We start from the raw sequence: 22,761 nt of genomic DNA on the forward strand, positions 1-22,761 counted from the left end.
ATGGCATTCAGTAGTATTCATGTTCAATGCCAGAACTTGTGGGGCTCTGATAAATTTCTAAGCTTTAATTTTTAGGTTTTGAAGAATCAACACTGTTGCACTTTTTTCTGTTCTTTGCACCTCCTCATCACACTCATAATATATAGATCGCAATCACCAAGTTCCAACAGCAAAACCCAATGGAGTAACAATCATTTAATGTCTATTACCCATCCAACACTTTCTGCACTCACATTTGTAAGTTGGTTAGGTATTTCCAAGTTTTGTTTTTCAGGCCTGAACTGTAACCTTTATCAAAACCCTTCATTAAGACATAATGCTGATAGCTGAATGACTAGTGCAGTAACAGCAATCAAGCAAATGCTAACTCATCACAGTAATTATCTTAATATATTGACTCGTTGTCCAGCTTTATATTTATTTCCTCACCATGACTATTCTCTTCATAATTGATCGGGAGTAGATTAAATCTGGTCCTGGAGTGCGAGCGTCTTATTGATGGCATTAGTTTAAACCCACTACAGATTGGCAGTTCCCATTGTCTGCTCTAATTAGCCTTTCTCTGATGTATCATCTTGGCTAGACGAGTATCGAGCTCCCTGCATGTCTGCAGATGCGAGGAATTTACTTGGTCACAAACTCACAGCTTTGTCTTTTCTTTGTTTGTGTTTGTGTTTTCTTTTGTTTTCTGACAGGAGAGGACCAATGAGAGGATCCAGATGGTGGTGGGCGGTGGTCCTGCTCTGGGGGGCGTGGCTGGAGGTGGAATCCAGGTCGAGTCGGGAGGGGCCAGCCCAGATGCCCTATCGACCTCTTGTCAGATTCCGTCACAAGGTATTGATCTCTCCTCCCGTTTCATTATACTTTCTTATAGAGAAGAAGCTTCGGCTGAGCCAATTATGAGCTAATTGCCATTGGAGATCAGCGGTGTATCGAGCATCTTGGTTGCATTGGGTCTCCTGTGGTTGAATGTGATTTATTACATCCCAATTTGCCTGTTGATTAGACATCAAATCCGCATTATAACTTATGCTAAAAGTATTGGATGTGTGGCAAGACTGTGTACTGGGGCCTTTGGACTCCTACTGCTCTGTTATCAGAACGAAATGACTCAGTGTTATGGTGTAACTGAACATTTATTGACTGCCCTGTGCAGTAGGGGATGCTTTGTGAACACGCAAAATCAGATACTGGAAACATCTCTCTCTCTCTCTCTTTTTTCCCGTATCACTCAGAGTGTGGCATGGCTCTAATGAGGCTCCCTCCCTTCCCCTTCTTCTCCTCTCTCCCTCTCTGTTCCTCAGGAAGGTGAGGACAGCATTATATAACAGATCAATGTAAAACCTGACTGGGTTGGGTGAACCTGGAGTGAGAGGCCTTTTGTTAGTGCTAGAGAACTGACTCTGGAAGCATTTTCAACACTTCATGTCTGTACCAACCAAGCTAAAGGGATAGCCAATGAGGGAGATAAACTCATGAGTGCCTTTGTAGCGGCACAGAGACTTTTCAACCTTGGAATAAAGTAAGAGGTGCAGAGAGAGAGAGAGAGAGAGAGAAAGAGAGAGAGAGAAACTGGATAAAACACACATAGTAGTACAAAGGAATCCCCTAAAAGAAGTTTTCATATATTTGTCAAGGGCAGTTTCATTTCTGTGGGCTTATTAATCTCTCTGGCGAGTGAACAAAAATTTCAATTTAGGCCTGAGGATCAGTGTTGATTATAAGACCATTTGGCACAGGACAGATGGCATAAACAGAGCTGCAGTGTGTTTGACTTACGACACACTGTTCAGAGCTGACAACCACTGCAGGCAGCCTGCAAAATGAATGACCAAGACAAAACAAAAAAGTTTTTCTAAAAAAAAAAAAAGAAAGAAAGAAATTCATCTGTGTCTTCAATCACAACTTCTGTGTGCAACACTATTTTGTGAAAAGTATGATGAAAAGTTTGGTCATAGTTGTTCAATTCTTAATGCAAACTTGGTCTCAATATCTGGTATAGTTGTTTGTCCAAACCTGTTGTGGGTCCAAACTTGTAAGGGTCATACTTCGCAAGGAAGTGTGTAAACAAAACGTTTCCGTGTAGAAACAACATTATAGTGGGGAAATCTGGTTCATTTTCTTCCCCAAAGGGCATAATGGATTGAACCCCTAAAGAAGGTCTAGCATTCTGAATCCAGTATCACAGTGCTTCAGCTGCTTGTTTGTTAGAGGTTTAGTTCTATTAGCCCAGCTGTTGTTAAGGTTAGAAAAATAAGTCTAGTCAGATTGTGTCAGGCTATTAGTTCATAGACTTTTCTACTGAAATCAAATTGCTGATCTGATTCTGAAACCTTTTGAGGTGTAGTGTTTTAAAAACGATGAGTAGTTTTTTTCAAAATGATGATGGTTTGAGTCACTCAGAAGTCACTTCACTGCTTGGTATTAACTCTATTTTCCTGAAATTAAAATAAATAAATAAATATTAATTAAAAGTACTCTGAAGTGAATGTTAATCATCTAAGCTGCCACAAAAGTAATTATGAATGCTTTAGACACTTCCAGCGGAGTACCTCAGAAATGTAATATTAATAGTTAATTTAAAAAAAAGTGTGAATTATTAATTAAATGAAGTGGATGTTTCTATGTTAATTAAATGATTTTCAATGATTTTCACTGTTCAATAATGACACTACCTTAAGTCTCTGGTTGTTTTTCTATTTTAATTTCCACAGAGATTTTCCACATATCTGACACACTGGAGGACAATTGGTGGATCACTGCAATAAAAGATTAATTGTTCTGTCAGCTGCAGTTGAATGGTAGTTAACCTTGCTATTGACTGCAGTCCACAGCTATCACTGTTGGCAATGTATTGTATTTTGGCTGGCGATGGACTTTAAAGAGGCATTCATATTTGATAAGAGGAGAGCACAGCTGTCTAAAGCTTCTGGCCTCGTCTCTGTTTGTGATAATCACAACAGTGAAAAGACGTGTTAAAAAAGTCACTGAAAATTGTCAGTCTCCACATATATTCCTTCAGTCACTGGCAATATTTTAGCTTTTCTGTATTCAGTCAGTAATATTTTTGTAATTTCGACTTTTATGGACTTCCAGCACCAATGTTATATATCTATATCTATATCTATATCTATATCTATATCTATATCTTTATCCTTTTCTGTCTGTCTATCTATCTACCTGTCTATCTATCTATTACAATACTGTAGGACTCATTTTGAAAGAACACTTTTGACAAAAAAAAAAAAAATGAAGGAAATCTTTGTCCTTGTTGCTCATGTGAAGTACATATTTGCAGTGAGCATAAGGGGACCTTCTCAGTGTTTCTCCACATCAGCAGAAGGATTTTTATGGAATCTCTAGTGTCATAGTAATAATAAGAAGTGAGGAACAGAAAGAGAAAAGAACCTTAATGTAAAGGTTATGAGATCTTAGTGTAGTGTGGAAGAAATAAAGTCCTAGTGAAGTGCTGAGGAAAAGTAAATTATAGCGTTTTTGTTTGTGGTACACTTGTCCTTAGGAAATGTGAGTTATAGCGTTTTTGTTTGTGGTACACTTGTCCTGAGGAAATGTGAATTGTGGCTTTTATTTTTATTTGTGATACACTTATCCTTAAGGACAAATTAATTGTATCTGTTGAGTGTGATAAGCTTGAGGGGTCGTTTGGTTTTAATGGTCCAAACATCAGTCGACTACCACATTCTACACAACTCACACATCTCTAGTCAAGCCCGAAAATGTAAACAGTTTGGGTGAAATCTGAACGTAGGTCACTAGAATAAGACAAAAGGACAGTTTGTGCTTTACATCCATGAGATATCCTGTGTTGAGTGGCTTCTGTTTTAAATAAGTGTATCTGAAGGCTTGAGGTGTTTTCATCAGGAAGTTTATTGTTTGCTTGTAACATTAGACAGTTCTACAGACACCCTTTAAGCTCTTACTCTTGGCCTTCAGTCGGAGTCCCCTGGCAGTCTGTTTTCACTTCAGACCTGGAGGCTGATTGGGATTGCTGGTCTGGTGCAGGGAACTTGTGTTTTGTCATTGGGTCTTTGCCTGTTTCATGGCACGAAAGCAGAGATAAGCCCATGACCCCATTAGCTTTCCATGTGCGCCGACAGCTTCAATCACAGGGACTAATTCAGCTTACAATATGCAGCTTTGTCCCTCTCTGCCCGAGCCAATCACCTGTCTTTTATATGCCGCCCAGCCCCACCCCATCCTTTTTTTAACCACTCACAACACGAAGGTCTGCTGAGTGACAGACAAGGCCAAGGAGGGACAGAGAAAAGTTGAGAAAAGGTAAAACACATAACCATGAGAGTTTAATGAATTCTGAGGTGTATATATATATAGACATTTACCTTGAGCTCATAATTTGATTTCAGATATGTGTAAAGCCAGGAGTAAAATGAAACAACGCATCACATCAGCAAAAACCAATCAATCTGGATTAGACTGAATCACTCAGATGATAAAAGATCAACATGTAGTCCATTTAAAAAAGCAATTAAGCCCCACTTTTATGTCAAGATGCATTTTTAATGCTCACTGCGGCCTTATCGATAAGAACAGTAGGGACACAGGGAGAGAGAGGATTGGACCATGCAACAGGCACTATGCTTTGCTGTGTCCACGTGGCAAAGCTAGATTAAAGCTAGATAAGCTCATAGAGAGAGAGAGAGAGAGAGAGAGAGAGAGTGTACTATACAGTAAGGTTGGGAGGGCAGCTTTAGTGAAACAGGGCTGGTGCATGGGGATGTGTCTGAGAGATAAGGCTGAAAGAAAGGCCGGCTGGAGGCCAGCTTGTTTTTACTCAAGCAGATGGGAAACCACAGAGCAACTGGGTACTATGAGCTCCCCTGAGTGAACTCTTCCCAAAACGCACAGACACACACACACACACACACACACACACACACACACACACACTCTCTTTTAAAAAATAAAGATAAAAGAAAGACAGCAAAATCCCCCGGAAATCACCTAAAGAAACAACAAAACTGCACTATGGGTGATTTAGCACCTCAGCACTGTTCCATAAATCAAACTTGTTTTGAATAGAATAAACTCTGTTTTGGGAGGAAGCCTGCTGTCTTGACATAATCTCATTTCTCACTGTTACACTGCAGGCAGATATGGACTGATGTTGTCTGAACACTGTACCATGTCAATATTTCCACTAAAGGGACACAAAATGTAAAAAAAAAAGAAAAAAGAAAATCACAATAATGTTAATTCATCTGAATCTTTCACATAACAACCTTCACTTGTTCGCTCATCTTTAAAAACACTTGTGTGTCCTCATAAGTCAAATAGTCTGCATAACTCCATACAAATGACATACACACAAGCATATGGGAAAAGTTAACACACACACACACACACACACACACACACACACACATCTGTATACTGCATCTGACACTTGATGAATGACTCTCTATCAGCTCTGTTAGGCGTTAGTAGAAATACTTTAGTATCGACTAAGGATTGCTTGCATTATGTATAAACTCTGTTATACCAGCCTACAAGCAAAAAATTGAATCAAAAGTATGAATCTTCCTCTGGGTAAAGTCTCTGAGGACGGTACAAGAGAAGGATCCGGGCGATGCAAGAATCAAATATTTATGCCCCATGTCTTGTCTATTCATGATCAGAAGCCAAAGAATCTTAATGGAGAGTACCAGCAGAAATAATTGGGCTTTTTATTTCTCCAGCAATGGCCGTTGTTCGTCGACGCACATGAAATACTCATCACCCAGAGGTAAATAATTTGGTACGGCTGCCCTCTGAAACACCCCCTTTAAAAGCCTAATGGCATGTAACATTTGCAATTGCCATTTGTCTTCTGCCAAAAAGACGGAGGGATGGAATGGAGCCACGGCGTTTCCTTTAACCTTTAAAGACAGAGATGCCGTGAGAAGCCCTCTCCCTGTACGGTCCTGTCAGGCCGTCTCATTGGCTTCAAACAGATGAGTTTGGGTTCGCTCCCAGTCAGACATAATACTGAATATCACCTCCTTTTTTTTATGGTTACTTACTGTCTCACTTACAGTCACTGTGCTTAACGGGATAATAACAACAATTACTGAATGTGGCTCATAAATGTAATACTGGATATCCTCTCAAGTGATTTACAGTAATAGATTCTGCACAGGGTGATACTTATGCACACTTATTCCTATACTGCCAACAGTAGTAATATTACTCTTACTAGTATTGCTACTACTGAGAACAGCAGTAATAACAAATATAAAAAGCAAGCATGGCATGGTTAGGGCCAGTGAAACACTGAACGAATGATGAGGATACGGTTGTTAATATATACCTTGTATTTGAGAAAGAAGAATTTCATACATTGGCAATGTTTTGTTTAGGTTTACAAATATGTAACAGTGTGACTGCTGGAGATGCCAGAGGATGGTATTCTGTAAAAATACAGCAGTCTTTTGACCATGACCAAGGGATTTGTGTGTGCGTTTGTGTATGGTGTGAGAGGGAGATGGGCTGATGTCCAGTGTGCCTCTATCTGCAGTGTGGAGACAGTACATTGACATGCGGCAGGTACCAGTGTTGTGTGTGTGTGTGTGTGTGTGGTATTTCATGAGGTCCCTTTCTCTCTGTTCTTGTTCCAGCAGGACGGGATCCCGGAGAGCCTGCGGATTAAGGGTATGTACCGTCTGTTTTCTGTCTCTTTCTCTCCCCCTTCCCTTTGTAACTGTCTCTCACTGCAACACTCACACACACACACACACACACACACACACACTCACTCATATCCCTATCCTCAATTCATATCTGTAAGTTCGTGTCACGACAGGCAGCGATATCCCAGTCACGACTGCATGAATGCCATTACATCCCTCTTATACATTACATATATAAAACATTGCTGATATGAAACCATTATTACAAAGTAACAATATATATGTGTTACTTTTTTATTAACTGTCCTTTATGCAAAACTGCAATGAGTTATTTTGCTTTGCTGCTTATTTTTATTTGTAACTTACATTTTTAATTTGTAAATTACAAAAATGTCAAGTACATTTTAACACATTTCAGTTGTTACATCTGTGCTGGACATGTGTGTTCACAGGATGGTTTTGTTTGTTTTTGGATAGTAAAGTATAGAACACAGATACTGCCTTTGAAGGTTTTTATCTGTAAGGAAGATGTCTGGCAATGCCATGCAATTGTTTTACCCACTTGAAAATGAGGTTCACTCCTCATTCTTCTTTATTCGAGGTAGCTAGTGATTTGTTAATACGGACTGTTAGTATTGTATTATTGATTGTCTTGTCACTTTTAATTGTCAGAGAATAGGAGGGAAAATGGAACATGTGTACTTATAGGGTCTGTTGTGCTCTGGTGCGTCTCAGAGCTGTTATCATCTGCCTTTCTGTGTGTGTGTGTGTGTGTGTGTTACAATGGTATGTCTCAAATATTCCTCTACATCAACAAGCTGTGGGCAATATGAGTGGAAACTGGGCTATCGACCTGAGATCCACAGAGAGAACACATGCAGACAGACAAAAACAGCCTCATTCATTCACACTGACCAAATATACTGACAGTTAAGGACAAAGCAGTAGAAGAGAGAGGAGGGAGAACAGGAGAAATAGAGAAAGAAAGAGAGAAAGCTATCAATACCAGATGTTTCAAAACTCAGGACATATGGTATTTACCAGAAGGTGATGGCATGTTCGTCCCCCGCGTATTTATTAATAAATCAAATGAATCCAGCTCCAGAGAAGACACTTATGTGAGTGGCTTTTTTTCTTTCTCTCATCCTCCCATTCTGGTCTGAGGAGCCCTGGAGACTAAACATGGCATAGAAAAGCCTTGTGGGAGATGGTCACTGATGGAATGCATAAGCTCAGATGCATTGTGGGGGAAATGACTAGCTTTGTATTAGAGAGAGAGAGAGAGAGGGGAGGGGGACAGAGAGGGAGAAGCTGTCACTCAATGCTTATGGTGACTCTCCGTTGCCTCAGTGAATGTTTAAGCAGGTAACAAAAGGCAGAGTGGCCAGGGAAGGCTGGTAATGAGTGTACATTTCTACTCTCTGTGGGTGGGTTTTTTTTTTTTTTTTTTTTACAGGGAAGGGCGGTCACTATAACCACCATGATGAATCCTATGGCAAAATGAGTCAGCCCACTTATTATAATTACACTTGCCTGATTTCTACAAGAACTTTCCTTTGAAATGTGGGGAAAAAAAATCATACCATTGAAAATGTATGTTGGAAGTCTTTGTTGTTTGCGAAGGGAGAAATCTGTCTTTCACTGATACAGCTTATAGTGTCATATGGCTACTAATATGAAGTAGAAAATAATCAAACCATACGATCTAATACAGTACAGTCTAATTTTCATACAGATGTTGAAATATCTCACACACTGTCAAATGAAGGCATAAAAAATGCTTTGAGATATATCATCCTAAAAACAACAACAACAAAAACAACAACAATAACAAACACTCATAATAATTATGCTTTTGGTTTAAGCATTCTTTTGTTAAGTGTTGCTGTAGTTTCAGTTGAGCATAAAATTAATTTCACGCCCCACAAAACTACACAACACCCAACACTTCGCCCAGTACAGTTTTTCTTTATTCCCTTAATGGCCTTTTCCATCTCTTCCAAATCCTGATACCTCCTTCATTCTGCTAAGGCGATTCTTAAAATCTATGTAGTCGTTTTGTAAAAGGTGACACACATTAGTTCTCTGTACTCTGTAAGTTCCATGTAAGCCTAAGAACCACCTGTAAGGCCAGTGACACAGGACTGGTCATACTTGGCCCAGCTGTCGGGCAGAAGCCTCAGTTCTCTCCTAACAGGTGATGTGTATTCCAGTCATCAGCTGCGTCTTTATCACCTCAGTGTCGGGAGACACCCAGGACACTATCACGAGCTAATAACGGAGCAGTGGTGCCTGCACTATTGCACACTGTGCCAACCAGTATTAGAATCTACCAGTAATTAAAGATGTGCCTTTTTCTTTCTTTTTTTTTCCCACTCCCCCCTCCAGCAGAAGGTCAAAGCTGTAATTGTGAAAGGAACATGGTCATAAAAAGGCAGGCTAAACTGTCCACAGACATTCATTTTTAACACACTCTTTCTCTCATCTCTTTTGCTCTCTCGCTCTCTGTTGTCTCGCTCTTTGCTTGAGAGGATACTGGATTTTAGCCACTTGTCAGCAAAATCACAAATAAGCAGCTTACATGACAGAGAAAAGACACAAACAAGCAAACAAGTAAAGAAACCAACCAACCAAACAAACAAACAAAAAAACAGTTATCAAATATTTGAGTCTCATGGACAGTGTTGGAACTTCACCCGGTGCTGCTTTGTTGGTATTCTTAGCTTGTTTCGACTTTCTGGAAGAGTTCAATTTTTTATCAAAAGTATTTGCTTTTAATTATTTCCCTGCATTAAACAGGCATGGACTTAATTAATGATTAGACACCTTACTTGTAACTGCACTTAATACCTCCCCAGATTTTTTTTTCAAATGGATATTTAATTATTCAGTATCAAAGTGCATTAAATTCAGACTTAATTAAGTCTATTACCTTAATGGAAACTATTTAAGATATGGCTTGATTCTGTAACGGTCTATGTTTATCTCAAGAGGAACCCAGGGAAAGAAATTTCTTTTACTTTTTAACTCTTGATTATTGCAATATTTGTTAACACATATGGTCTTTTTTTTTACATTACTGAAACACAATATTAGATGTATGATGAGATGAATGCCCTTTTTTGTTTACATTTAGATACTGGACAGGCAGACATTTAAATAAAAATGTGAGTGAATAAATGAAATTTGGCAGTATATAAAGCAAAATAGAATTCGGTGTCAGAATATGTGTGTGTGTGTGTGTGTGTGTGTCTGTGTGTGTGTGAGAGAGAGAGAGGGAGGGAGAGGAGATAAGATGCAGAATGCATTGTAATTGGAATTCTAAATGAGGTCTCTGGCACATCAACAGCTCGTACTATGCGGCTGGGCACAAAATATCTCACTGCTAATGTTAAAAATCACATCTCAGGGAGAGAAGATAGCTTATCTGTGTAATATTAAAATATGGTTGCCATGTATTCTGGGGGTATAGCTACTACCCCTGTCACCTTTACATAATTCCCATGCTGTGCTGTGGACAGTGTTATTATTTTCTTTTTCTGAAGCTTTAGAACGCTATTTGGCAACAAGGTTAATGGTCGTGGAGCTCTATCAATTGTTTTACTAATTCTTTTTAAAACAACAACAACAACAATAAAAACAACAACAAAAACAAATCAGATACTTCCACTAGGCTTTTCACGTTTTCAGCTTTCCAAAGCAAATCCAATTTCATATATGCTGATATAGCTGCCGAAATATGTCTAGTTTTATCATCACGCGCTCTCAACTTTTGTCATCGTGATCTAATTCATTAATTTGTATGCACTGACGGGCCCCTTGGCAGCAAAGCCAAATCTTAATAATTCAACATTATAGACGTATAGCTCTAAATTGTACATTAATCCCAAAATCACATGCCACCCCCATGGGATTCTTTTATTAATAACTGCGCGTGGCATCCTTTACAATATGAGTGGAGTACGCAGCTGTGCCAGCGTAATTTTCGCCGACAGATTTATTTGCTGGATGATTCCCCTGCTGTTTTAATCACGATAACCACTCCCACTGTCCTACACCGAGGTAATGTATGCTTGCTTTCTACAGCCTTCATTAAGTTATATGAAGTAGAATTCTGCTTGATGTGCTTTTTTCTTTTTTTAACTACTTGAGCTCTGTATTTGTAGAGCGGGCTAAAATATGCACAGAGAAAGAAATGGGTAGTGATTGGAGAGGTAAAAATATAGCTGAGAGAGAGAGAAAGGGAGAGAGAGAGAGAGAGAGAGAGAGAGAGTGTGTAATAAAAATGCGAAGAAACAGGAAAACAGGCAAAACATGTCTTCGGAGACCTTTTGGGAGCAAATGATAGTTGTCTGAATGTCAGTCTGGATATTACAGAAAGTGGTCAGTAACATTCAGGCAGAAATTGTCTGTAACGTCCAGGCAGAAAGTAGTCTGTAACATCCAGGCAGAAAATTGTCTGTAACATCCAGGCAGAAAGTGGTCTGTAATATCCATGCAGAAAATCGTCTGTGACGTCCAGACAGAAAGTGGTCTGTAACATCCAGACAAAAAGTAGTCTGTAACATCCAGGCAGAAAATTCTCTGTAACATCCAGGCAGAAAGTGGTCTGTAACATCCACGCAGAAAGTGGTGTGGATGTTACTCCTGGTTATAGCATCACTAACACCTCACTGTGGGTCACACGGAATCTCAGACAACTAACACCTCACTGTGGGTAACACAGAATCTCAGACAACTATCACCTCACTGTGGGTAACACAGAATCTCAGACAACTAACACCTCACTGTGGGTCACACGGAATCTCAGACAACTAACACCTCACTGTGGGTAACACGGAATCTCAGACAACTAACACCTCACTGTGGGTAACACGGAATCTCAGACAACTAACACCTCACTGTGGGTAACACGGAATCTCAGACAACTAACACCTCACTGTGGGTCACACGGAATCTCAGACAACTAACACCTCACTGTGGGTAACATAGAATCTCAGACAACTAACACCTCACTGTGGGTAACACAGAATCTCAGACAACTAACACCTCACTGTGGGTAACATAGAATCTCAGACAAAAACAAGATTTCAGACTAAATGCACAAAATCTCTCTGTAGAGCACAGCATGTTTCTTGACCACAGACAGTCCAAGAATACCCCCACTACTTGTTGAAAAGCCAAAGATCGTGACTGACACCAGCTGTTTTTGTGTAACAGAGGTTGGTTGACAGAGACTCAGGGCCATGCTGCATCACAAATAGACCTTTGAATATTCAAACCTCTAATTTCACTCCAGAGAAAGCTCTCGACACAGTAAGAAAAGTCAATATTTGCATGCTGTGAATATTCATGAGATGAAAACCCCATGAACAGGAGGGGCTAGCTAAATTCAGCAAAAAAAGATATGCACTTGGATCTACAGTAGTCATAAGGGAGAATATTGATTTAATGCCAAAACTCTACAAATATCCTGTCACTCACTTAAGTAGGGAAATTGCAATTTTGTTTGCCCTAAGAAGTTTCTAAGCCTCAGCACAAACTTAAGAGCAATGCTAATTCCTTTAGGAATACATTAGCATAAAGGTAATGGTATAGACACAGATTCAGCATTTAACAAAGAACACAGGTCCTGCTTTTAGCGTAATGCTAATAAACTGGCTCAGCAAGTGAAGTGTCTGTTCCACCGTTCCCCAGGGCTTTCCTATCTACAGTGGTAAACACACACACACGCACGCACACGCACACGCACACACACAAAGGCAAACATATTTTGCTATTACAATATAACCGACACTCCTGTTCTATCAGGATCTTACTCTGTGGGGATAGTCTCTAACTGCTAGGATAGATGGTGAAGAATCTAAATAAATAAATAAATCGGTTGAGCATTTTGGGCATTAGTCTCCCTTGGTTCATTTAATCTTAATGGGGCAGGGGCTTGTCTTTTGGCTGGTGAAGAAATGCAATGCGCTATCCAAACACTTAGCTCTTCCCTTTTCCTTTTGATTATCCCCTCCTCTCCTTGAATAATGAATGACACAATTGGCTCGTTACTTTTATTATATCTTTTATCTGCACTTCCTGCCTTTCTCTATCTCTTGGTCTCTTTCTCACTCTCTCTCTCGCTCTCTCTCTCTCTTTGTCTCTCAGGGATTTGGAGATGCAGCTGTTCCATGAGCTGCATGGAGAGCTCTTGTTTCTCAAAGGTCTCTCAGTTTCTGTTAATGGGAGCATTTCTCATTGTACTCCCCCTCAGACTTAGCATGATCAATGGAGTGGGCCAGAGACGATGGCCCAAACAACTGCCAACTCTGTTTCACTGTTGATCTATCTGGCTCGCGCCAACCTGGCTCTGGGCATCTTGATCCTGATATTTAAAGCTGTCCAAACGCACTGTCCAGCCAAACATGATGAATTTTGAAAACGGAACCATAATGAGACACCATTTTGCAACATGTTACTATCATTGTTTTCCTTACAGACATTATATTCCCGCAGTGTCCCTCTTTCTCAGCCCGGAATAAAACTAAGTTGAAAAACTAATTGGGAAAGTTGTCAGCTTACCTTCATATAGATAAAAGCAGCCAAAAGGTAAAAAACAAAAACAAAAACAGTAACAACCAGCCAAAAAAAAAAAAAAAAAGGCGAGAAAAAGACCCAACAGAAAATACAAAGCTAAATGGGATTGGACTCCAAAAGTACACAATGGCTGGCTGCCACAAAATAAAACAGTTTAATGCTACACGAATTAGCAGAGGGAGTTCTGTTGGGAGTTTACAATTAGTCGAGTGTAGCCGTGCCTGACAAATAGGGTTTTTTACTGGGACTGTATGAAGCCTGCATTTTAATGAGGATTATATCTGTCCTTTGGTTTGTAAGATCTAGCACCTGACAAATGTTGAGTGAGAACAGTGAGAACAAAAAAAGATTGTGAACCCTTTGGTCTCTCAAACTGTCAGTACATTGTTTACTTGTTGTTGTTGTTGTTGTTGTTGTTGTTGTTGTTGTTCTTGGTCAGTAGTGATGTAACACTCCTGAGTCCAGTGAGAAAGGTCTTAGAGTTCTTCTCTGGTTTTGTTGTTGCTAACTTCTCTCTCAGACATGAGGATAAGGCTCTGAATGTGCTGGAGAAGGTAGTGAGAGATAACATTAGTGTTTTGGCTTCTACTCTCTGCCAAGAAAGTTTCAACTAACTCTATCACTCTCTTTTTCTACACTGCCGCACCTTACTTATATACCTGTCAGCCTGTAGCAGCGCCCAAGAGATAAAACTGGCCTCCCTTTCTCTCTCTCTCTCTCTCTCTCTCTCTCTCTCTCTCTCTCTCTCTCTCTCTCTGTTTTCTGCTAAAGGAAACTAATTCCCACTTTGTAAAAACCCTCCAATGAATGTTACCCATCATTTATAACTGTGATTTGTGGTTTTATGTGGCATTACTCATTTACATGACCTGAGACTGACCATGACTTTCATATGGGCTTCGGATAGATTCGTAATATTTACAAAAGCAATCAATGAGTTGACTTGCATGTTGATGAGAAGCTCTACCAGACAGTGACATTTTAGAGGATGGATGAGAGCTGCCTCACATAATCCAGTGGTACACATTTGTGCATTCAGTGAAAGGGTTATGCTTTTTCACTGAGGCCTCGGTCCCACTCTTTGACGGCATTAAAAGCCTCTGAACGGATGAGGGACGTCTGAGAGGTTTATGAAGGCCGACCAGATGACATTGGCCCCTGTTTGTTGATCTCTGCCTTGACACCCCAGGACACCCCAATCCTAATTAGCCTGATGAAAAACACAGGATATATGACCCTGTTTGATATGTGACTTCTGCTCTCTTTGATGTACTACTGGGAGCCGTTCATTCTTTTGTCCTATTCAGACCAGTAACTGTCCTGTAGGACCAATTTATTAGTGTTGCAGCAAGAAGAAGAAGAGGAAGGAAAAAAAAAGCCAGCACTGATTTATTGTGACGTGGCGGAGGTGAGAACTAATCAGGGATCATTTGGAGTGGGACACTGTTGACGGTGGAGGCTTTAATTTAGCCAATGCTGAAGAGTGAATTACTGTGCTTTAGCACTCGCATGCCGCCACGTTTAATGATATTGAGCCTGCTGCCACAGAGCCCATTAACATTTATTTATTTATTTATTTATTTTGGCCTTTTTTTTCCGTAACAACAGGTAGGTTATAAATACATTTCCACTCAGTGTGGCGTTCACTAATATGCCCTCTGGAGTGAGAACCTTCTTTTTTGGACAAAAAAAAAAAAAAACTGATATCTCTTTCTGATATCACTCTTTGTTTCTGGGGAATGACTGAGGTGAATAAGAGAGGTTCTGGATGTTCAAATGACAGTGTCTCCGGAACATTCCATAGAGGCAGAGACAGACAGACGACAGGTGGAGTTTGTGCAAGACGCCGTCTCTCCTTTCATGTTGAGTTTTGAAGCATTGTTTGGTGCGTGTGTTTATCTGAATTTGTTTTCCTGTTGTTTCTGGCGGGTGGTGTCTACAGGGGCTTCTTAACCATACGGCAGTGACGGAGAGGCTGAAAGCCGCCTACTGTTGTTTACTACATTACCCAGCAATCCCCAAGGATCAGCCTCTGTTGTTGCAGAAAACATCAGATGGTCCAGGGACTTGCATCTTGGGCCTTGAGTAGAGACTTTGGGAAAAAAAAAAGAAAAAATAAATAAAGAAATAAAGAAGAAAAGGATAAAGTGTTCAAAAGATGACAGCAGAACCCCATATTGAAGAGCATTCTTTAAATAGCAAAAGATTTGCTGGGTTCAACCACTCAACTAAAGTGGAAATGTTCAAATGTTTTGTGTTCAGTTTAGAGGCGCCATGGCACTTTACATAGACTTTTTTTTTTCAACTTTGTTCACGAACCCGGAAGGCACCGTATGAATGACAGATTGTTTAGATGCTTTTCTGTAACTACTGCGAAGTTCCTGACTGTTAACACTAAGGTGCTGCTCCTTCAGCAAGTTATTTGTGAGTTGTCACTTTGTTTTATTTATTTATTTTTTGCCACGTTTAATGAGCGCATTGATTTTATCAGGTAAACATGCTAATTTGGAGCTTTCCAAACTCAAGTGTCTCTCACAAGCAACTCAGTTTTGTTGGGAGCTAAGAACCACCAGATATTACTTAAATGTTCTCATTCATTCATCTATCCCTACCTACATGCTGTACTGTTGCTACATCTTTATCAATACTTTATAAAGGTTATGTAAATGAGTTTTAGTTCTGCCTCAACTTGAAGGTGATGAAGTCTTGTCTTTACATGTCTTGAGTGTGATATGAATGGACTCCTGTGTGTTTGATCTCCAGGGGTGGATTCAGCTGCTGTCTCTCTCTGCAGTGTATGTATGTGTGTGTGTGTGTAAGGTGTGCTTTAATAAGGCTGCATGTGCTGAGGCAGTCATCTGAGACCAGCTGTTCACAGTCCAGGCTGATATCTCTCTCCCTGACATTTCTCTATCTCACACAAAGATTAATGGCTTAATTTATGCCTCGTGTTGTACTATTCTTTGGTTAGTGAAGTTTTGGACATATTCTTTTTTCTTTTCCCTCATTTCTTACTTGTTTGCTTGCTTGCTTTTTTAGATTTCTGTTTTTCACCTCTCTCTCATTCATTAATTCACTCATTTATATTTTGCTGTATTAATGAAAAACAGATAGGATGAGGACATTAGGGTCCAGATTAAAGCCCAACTTGTCGAACATGTTCGTTTGAAATATAGAATTCTTGTCTCCTTGATCTTCCACAAAAAACCTGAATTATCAACAACAAATCATTGGGACTAAATTAGTAATTTGTCTTAGGTGTCATTTTGTCCCACACAGACACGTTGTGCATTTCAATGACTCTCTCCCTTGCCCTTTCATGACCCAGTCAATTCTCTTTTGCCACAAAGACAGGAAACGTGGCACCCTAAAACAGAGGCCTGAATGTGAGGAGAATCGTTATCACATAGATGAATTAGAACCAGGTAAACAGAGTTAAACAGAAAAAAATGCATTTGGTTTCTACTCTGTAGAACAAATAAACAAATAAACAAATGGCCATTGGCTGAAGCTGTTGTTTTAAAATTTGACTTTGTCTAATATTCTGGTGAACAAGCAGACAAACAAGAAAAAAAAAGAAAAGTATACAGAACAAAAACAGGACAAGCACAGTCACAGCCAGCGTTTAAAAACAACACTGTGTGGGGTTTTAGTGTTTTTTCTCCCTTTTAACACTGTGTGGGGTTTTAGTGTTTTTTCTCCCTTTTAACACTGTGTGGGGTTTTAGTGTTTTTTCTCCCTTTTAACACTGTGTGGGGTTTTAGTGTTTTTTCTCCCTTTTAACACTGTGTGGGGTTTTAGTGTTTTTTTTCTCCCTTTTAACACTGTGTGGGGTTTTAGTGTTTTTTTTCTCCCTTTTAACACTGTGTGGGGTTTTAGTGTTTTTTCTCCCTTTTAACACTGTGTGGGGTTTTAGTGTTTTTTTTTCTCCCTTTTAACACTGTGTGGGGTTTTAGTGTTTTTTCTCCCTTTTAACACTGTGTGGGGTTTTAGTGTTTTTCCCCCTTTTAACACTGTGTGGGGTTTTAGTGTTTTTTCTCCCTTTTAACACTGTGTGGGGTTTTAGTGTTTTTTTTCTCCCTTTTAACACTGTGTGGGGTTTTAGTGTTTTTTTCTCCCTTTTAACACTGTGTGGGGTTTTAGTGTTTTTTCCCCCTTTTAACACTGTGTGGGGTTTTAGTGTTTTTTCTCCCTTTTAACACTGTGTGGGGTTTTAGTGTTTTTTCTCCCTTTTAACACTGTGTGGGGTTTTAGTGTTTTTTCTCCCTTTTAACACTGTGTGGGGTTTTAGTGTTTTTTCTCCCTTTTAACACTGTGTGGGGTTTTAGTGTTTTTTCTCCCTTTTAACACTGTGTGGGGTTTTAGTGTTTTTTTTCTCCCTTTTAACACTGTGTGGGGTTTTAGTGTTTTTTTTCTCCCTTTTAACACTGTGTGGGGTTTTAGTGTTTTTTCTCCCTTTTAACACTGTGTGGGGTTTTAGTGTTTTTTCCCCCTTTTAACACTGTGTGGGGTTTTAGTGTTTTTTCTCCCTTTTAACACTGTGTGGGGTTTTAGTGTTTTTTCTCCCTTTTAACACTGTGTGGGGTTTTAGTGTTTTTTTTCTCCCTTTTAACACTGTGTGGGGTTTTAGTGTTTTTTCTCCCTTTTAACACTGTGTGGGGTTTTAGTGTTTTTTCTCCCTTTTAACACTGTGTGGGGTTTTAGTGTTTTTTCTCCCTTTTAACACTGTGTGGGGTTTTAGTCTTTTTTCCTCCCTGTCAACACTATGTTGGGTTCTAGTGTTTTTTTTCTCCCTGTCAGTTGCAATGACCTATTCAAATTGCACCTGAAAAATAATCATTTTTATCTAACTGGTGGTTAATGGCTTTTGGTCCACTGATTGGATTCCAGTATGAGATTCTTTGTGTGGACAGATTAGACATTATGAAGGGGGTGCACAGGAGGGAGAGCTTGGTCTAAGCAATTCATTGTGAAACTTTCAATATTTAACAAGTGGAATGGGACAATTGCAACTAGCATTCCATCTAACACTGATAACGAGAGACAGAAAAAGGAGGGGAGAGAGAGGGGAGAGAGAGAGAGAGAGAGCATCAGCGTTTGGTCATTGCTGCCTCTGTGGTCATGCATATTTAATCCTAGGCCCACGCTCTGTGTGTGTCTCATCTAAGAAACACGGTCTGCACCTCCCTCTGTCCTCACGGGTAAATGTCAGCGCAGACCTTTTCACACTGACACGTGAATGGGATGCAAACCCTTCCTCGAACCCTTTTCTTTTCCAGTCTTTTCCATGGGTTTAGCTTCAGCTCTATCCCTCCTCTGAACCTGATATAAAGAGAAGGAACCTTCATCCAAAAAAAGATCCAGCATTGCAAAAAAAAAAGAGACGTGTCCAGGTGATAAAAGCTTTGGGTGGGGTGAGGCTTAGGCTGAAAGAGTGAGAAGGATGGGGGATGGTTAAGAGGTGAAAGCTCTATCTCCATATCAGAAGCATAGAGCGGATGGTGAAGGAGTCATTGCTTTCATCGCCAACTTCTTTAGCTGCGGTGGAAACTGTCTGCCCTGTCCCTCTGGAGGGCTCCTAAAACCCTGAGCAGTGGAGTGGAGCTGGCTGATTGAGGATCTGTAGACAAGCAGGCCACGGTTACAGATGTGCTCTGGCCATCTCTCTCTCTCTCTCTTTCTCTCTCTCTCTCCCTCTCTTACTCTCTTCCTCTCTTTCTCTCTCTCTCTTGCCTCGCTTCACAGATCTCTGCACCCATATGCTTCTTCACCTGTCATATCTGTTTACAGATGATGGGCTTAGACGAATGGACCTTCCACTGAAGGCTCAGTGCTTACCCTTTAGAAACCGCTACATATCACCTTAGCAAAAGAGGAAGAAAATAGAAGGCTGAAAGGTTATTGGATGGGGGAGGCATTTACCCTGGGGCTAGTTTGAAATCTTTGAGAGATTTTTAGATATTAGGTTTTTGAACTCCTTGAACCTCAAAAAAAGCTGAAGTTTTATAGAGTGTGCTAAAGACACAGGCTTACGGGTGCTCGGTCGCACTTAATTTCAAAAACAACAACAAAAAACCCCAAACAAACAAACACACAAGATAAACAATTTGAATACCAATAAAATGCGAATAAATATCATCATTCATACATATTCCCTGTACATTTCTCATCACTCACACACACTTTTCACAATTTCTTTTCATAATCCTAATAATGTGGTAAATATTTTCTAATTGTCTCTTCCTTTGTGTTCATTTGCAGGGTTTTTTGGCCATAATGGTTACCCAGGGCCTTGTGATCACAAATACTGTGGTTTGGGGATGCACTGTGTGGTTAACCGTGAGACTGGTCAGGGTGAATGCGAGTGTTTGGAGCACTGTAAACCACACTATAAACCCGTGTGTGGTTCTGACGGCAAACTTTACCAGAACCACTGTGAGCTGCATCGGGCCTCCTGCCAGGCCAGACAGAAGATCACCATCATGCATAGTGAAGAGTGCTTCTACAAAGGTAAGGGCTGCCATTGAGTTTACCAAAGCCATAGCAGTTAAGGCGCTGGAAGGTGTTTGGTGACTGAAGTGGGAGACAGAAATGTAGCTTTTTATATACATACATATATACACAGTCTATATGTATATTTAAATTGTAACGATTAAATGGCTTTTGCTCTCACTTCAGGCTAATTTTGAGAATCTGCTTACATCCAGTCTTCCAGCTGGAGGAACTATGCTGAGAGTACTTTAATCATAGATGCAAGTTTGTGAAGTTCAGCATTAGGTTCAACATTTCAGTAGTGCATATATAGGTTAATCGAGTGCTGTTATTGATGCTAAGCACAACATTAGATTGATACTAATCCTGAAGCCACCTGTAATGACATTTTGGGTAAGTTAAAATATGCCATGTTACTTCATAAAAACCTGACAGAATTACTCCATAACATCATCTCTTAAAACTTGAGAAAAAAGAGCAGCGTTGAAACTGACATTGTAAATATACAAATGTAACTGTGATATCATTTACATTTGGTAAAGTAACACGTTTTATCAATCAGTAAAAAGTCAATCTATAAAAAGTAAGACTACAACAAAAGAGGTTACTTTAGCAAGAAGTTTCTCCCAACTCTGATCCAAGATCTTCAGTAAAATGTTAAAATTTATGGACACATCATTTGTCAAGAAGCCAAAAAAGAAAACCTTTGGAAAGTTTCAGTAAGTTTTTTTTTTTTTTTAGGACAAATACATTCACGGTAATGTAAACAAGTGTGAAAAATACAGTCAACAGCTTTCTGTGACATTTCAATGTGACAAAAAGCAAACAACTAGAGAAGATTGAGTAAAAGGAACACCGCAGCCAAAAAATAGTATGAAAATCAATCAAAGCAGTTGTTGGGTATGCTATATTTCAAGTTCTAAGCAGACAGACATAGGAAAGCCAAAACAGTAGTCTTCACTTAATTGCCAAAACACATCAAAAGCATGGGAGAGTTGAAAAGAGGACAACAGATATGGAATGTCTTTCATACAAAATAGAAAAGTTGTGCTTGTGATTGTTAAATCATGCGCACTTTTGGAAAGGCTGACGACTGTGAAAAATGAGCTGAAGACAGACGCTGCCAAGCGTCTGAACGCTCAAACTGCTCTCTAGATTCTCTGCGCAGATGAAAAGAGCATCTTGTCAAGACATGGACGATAAAATAGCTGATAATCATTCCTTCAATCCACTGTAGCAACTTCTGAGCATTTCTTCTTTATGAGGTAAATTTGGTTTGAACATTTGACCTAAAAGGTGAGACGCAGACACGACCTTGCTTCACTTTTTTTTTTCTCATGGACATTTAGCTCCCTCAGGTAAAGTGAGGTTCATTGTAAATTCTATTTCAACCATCTGATCCATTTGAAACATCACTTGTAACCCTAGCATAAACCATTCCCTCTTTTTTTACACCACTTAGAAACCTAAAATGGAACAACGGAGTGCATAAAGGAGTTCCTTCATGTGGATCACTAAACATTCAATAGATGTACAGTACACATACAATAGATATGTATTGATTGCTAAATATTAATCCCTGTTTATTGATCTTTCCCTCTCAAAAGACTATTGAAACATGATTTGCTCTTTTTGTATGAAAAACAGGAGAGAACAATTTAAGTTGGACACTTAAGATGTACAAAATAAATGGAGTTTTAGCATGAGTCTTACCTGTGTGTCAGTTGCTGTCCTCCATGAGCTACAGGAGGCTCTCAGTTTAACAGTAACTACATTACACACTTAGAAGCTAATGGTATTTTCAAAAGCAGTAATTTGGTCAATAGGGTGTGGAAACAAGCCAATGAAGGAACATCTAGAATTTCCTCCAACAATGATCATGATAAGTGCCCAACAGCATGAGGTAGGTACCCTGCGTACAAACAGATTGAATTTATTTTACACAGCATTAAATTAAAACAATCACAATAACACATCAGCATTTCATGAAAAAACAGACATTCCCCCCAAAACTTGCTACACATGTGTGAACTGAATACGGTTCTAATCAGATAAACTGATATGAACAGTGTGCGTGTGACTGTTGTTTGTGCTTCATTTCTGGTAATTAAATAATTAGTGTCAGTGATTCAGTGACTGGAGACTGAATGGGATATGTGATAATTGTTTAACAAGGTGTTTGGAAAAAAAAATGTAACTGGCCTCTTCATATTAGAGGACTCACTTACCAGGTTTAAAAACATAATGTGGAAAAACAAGGTAACTCACTTAAAGAAAGTGAACTTAGAGAAGAGTTTTCCATCACTTATGTTATTTTAGGACATCTCACTTCTGTGGCATCAACTCATGGATAATAAATGCTCTCTGTATTGTGCTCTGTATTATACTTAAAGAAAGTGAACTTAGAGAAGAGTTTTCCATCACTTATGTTATTTTAGGACATCTCACTCCTGTGGCATCAATTTATGGATAATAAATGCTCTCTGTATTGTACTGAACTCTACTGCACTGTATTGTACTGTGCTGTACCGTACTATGGTGTACTATGTTTTATTGTTTATAGAGTAGTCCCAATGGTAGGGTTTTTTTTAACTTTTAGTGGAGTACATTTGACAGAAAATATTCTTTTTCATTACATCTTACACAGCTAATTACAGTTACACCGCTGCATCACTGTTTGGCTACTAACCTTCAAATGACCTCAAAGCTGGGCCACACATTGTGCCTGTGTTTGGCTTCAGTTAAGAGTGGTCAGTTGCCCCACAGTACCCCAGTCTAGTCATGTTAATAATCCTTACTTATTATTTATTATGGTTGTGATTCATCCCATCCAGCCATGTCAGTGTGGACAGCTACAGATCATATGTCCTCTCCATTTTTTCCATTTGTCTTTCATTCTTGTACTTTAACCAATGAGCAAAATTACTGTCAATCTTTGTCACTTGATACATGATAAAACTGTGAATGACTGATGTCTGACAAAGCTATACTGACAGGTACCTCAACAGAACATAATGAATGCAGAACAACCTTTTTTTGA

The 22,761-nt window shown here is 39.4% G+C and overlaps 1 protein-coding gene across 1 annotated transcript in view; it reads left to right on the forward strand.

Moving 5' to 3' along the window:
- Positions 1-687: 687 nt before the first annotated feature.
- Positions 688-22,761, forward strand: part of fstl5 (follistatin-like 5) — a gene marked incomplete at its 5' end in the record, with an annotated part of 92,012 nt that continues 69,938 nt past the window's right edge. The window contains 3 exons of the mRNA XM_030785307.1: positions 688-834; positions 6,639-6,669; positions 19,491-19,739. Coding sequence (XP_030641167.1) covers positions 688-834; positions 6,639-6,669; positions 19,491-19,739 — 427 coding nt within the window. The remainder of the gene's footprint in view (positions 835-6,638; positions 6,670-19,490; positions 19,740-22,761) is intronic.

Source organism: Chanos chanos, chromosome 1 (assembly GCF_902362185.1).
Source record: "Chanos chanos chromosome 1, fChaCha1.1, whole genome shotgun sequence".
Taxonomy (NCBI): Eukaryota; Metazoa; Chordata; class Actinopteri; order Gonorynchiformes; family Chanidae; genus Chanos; species Chanos chanos.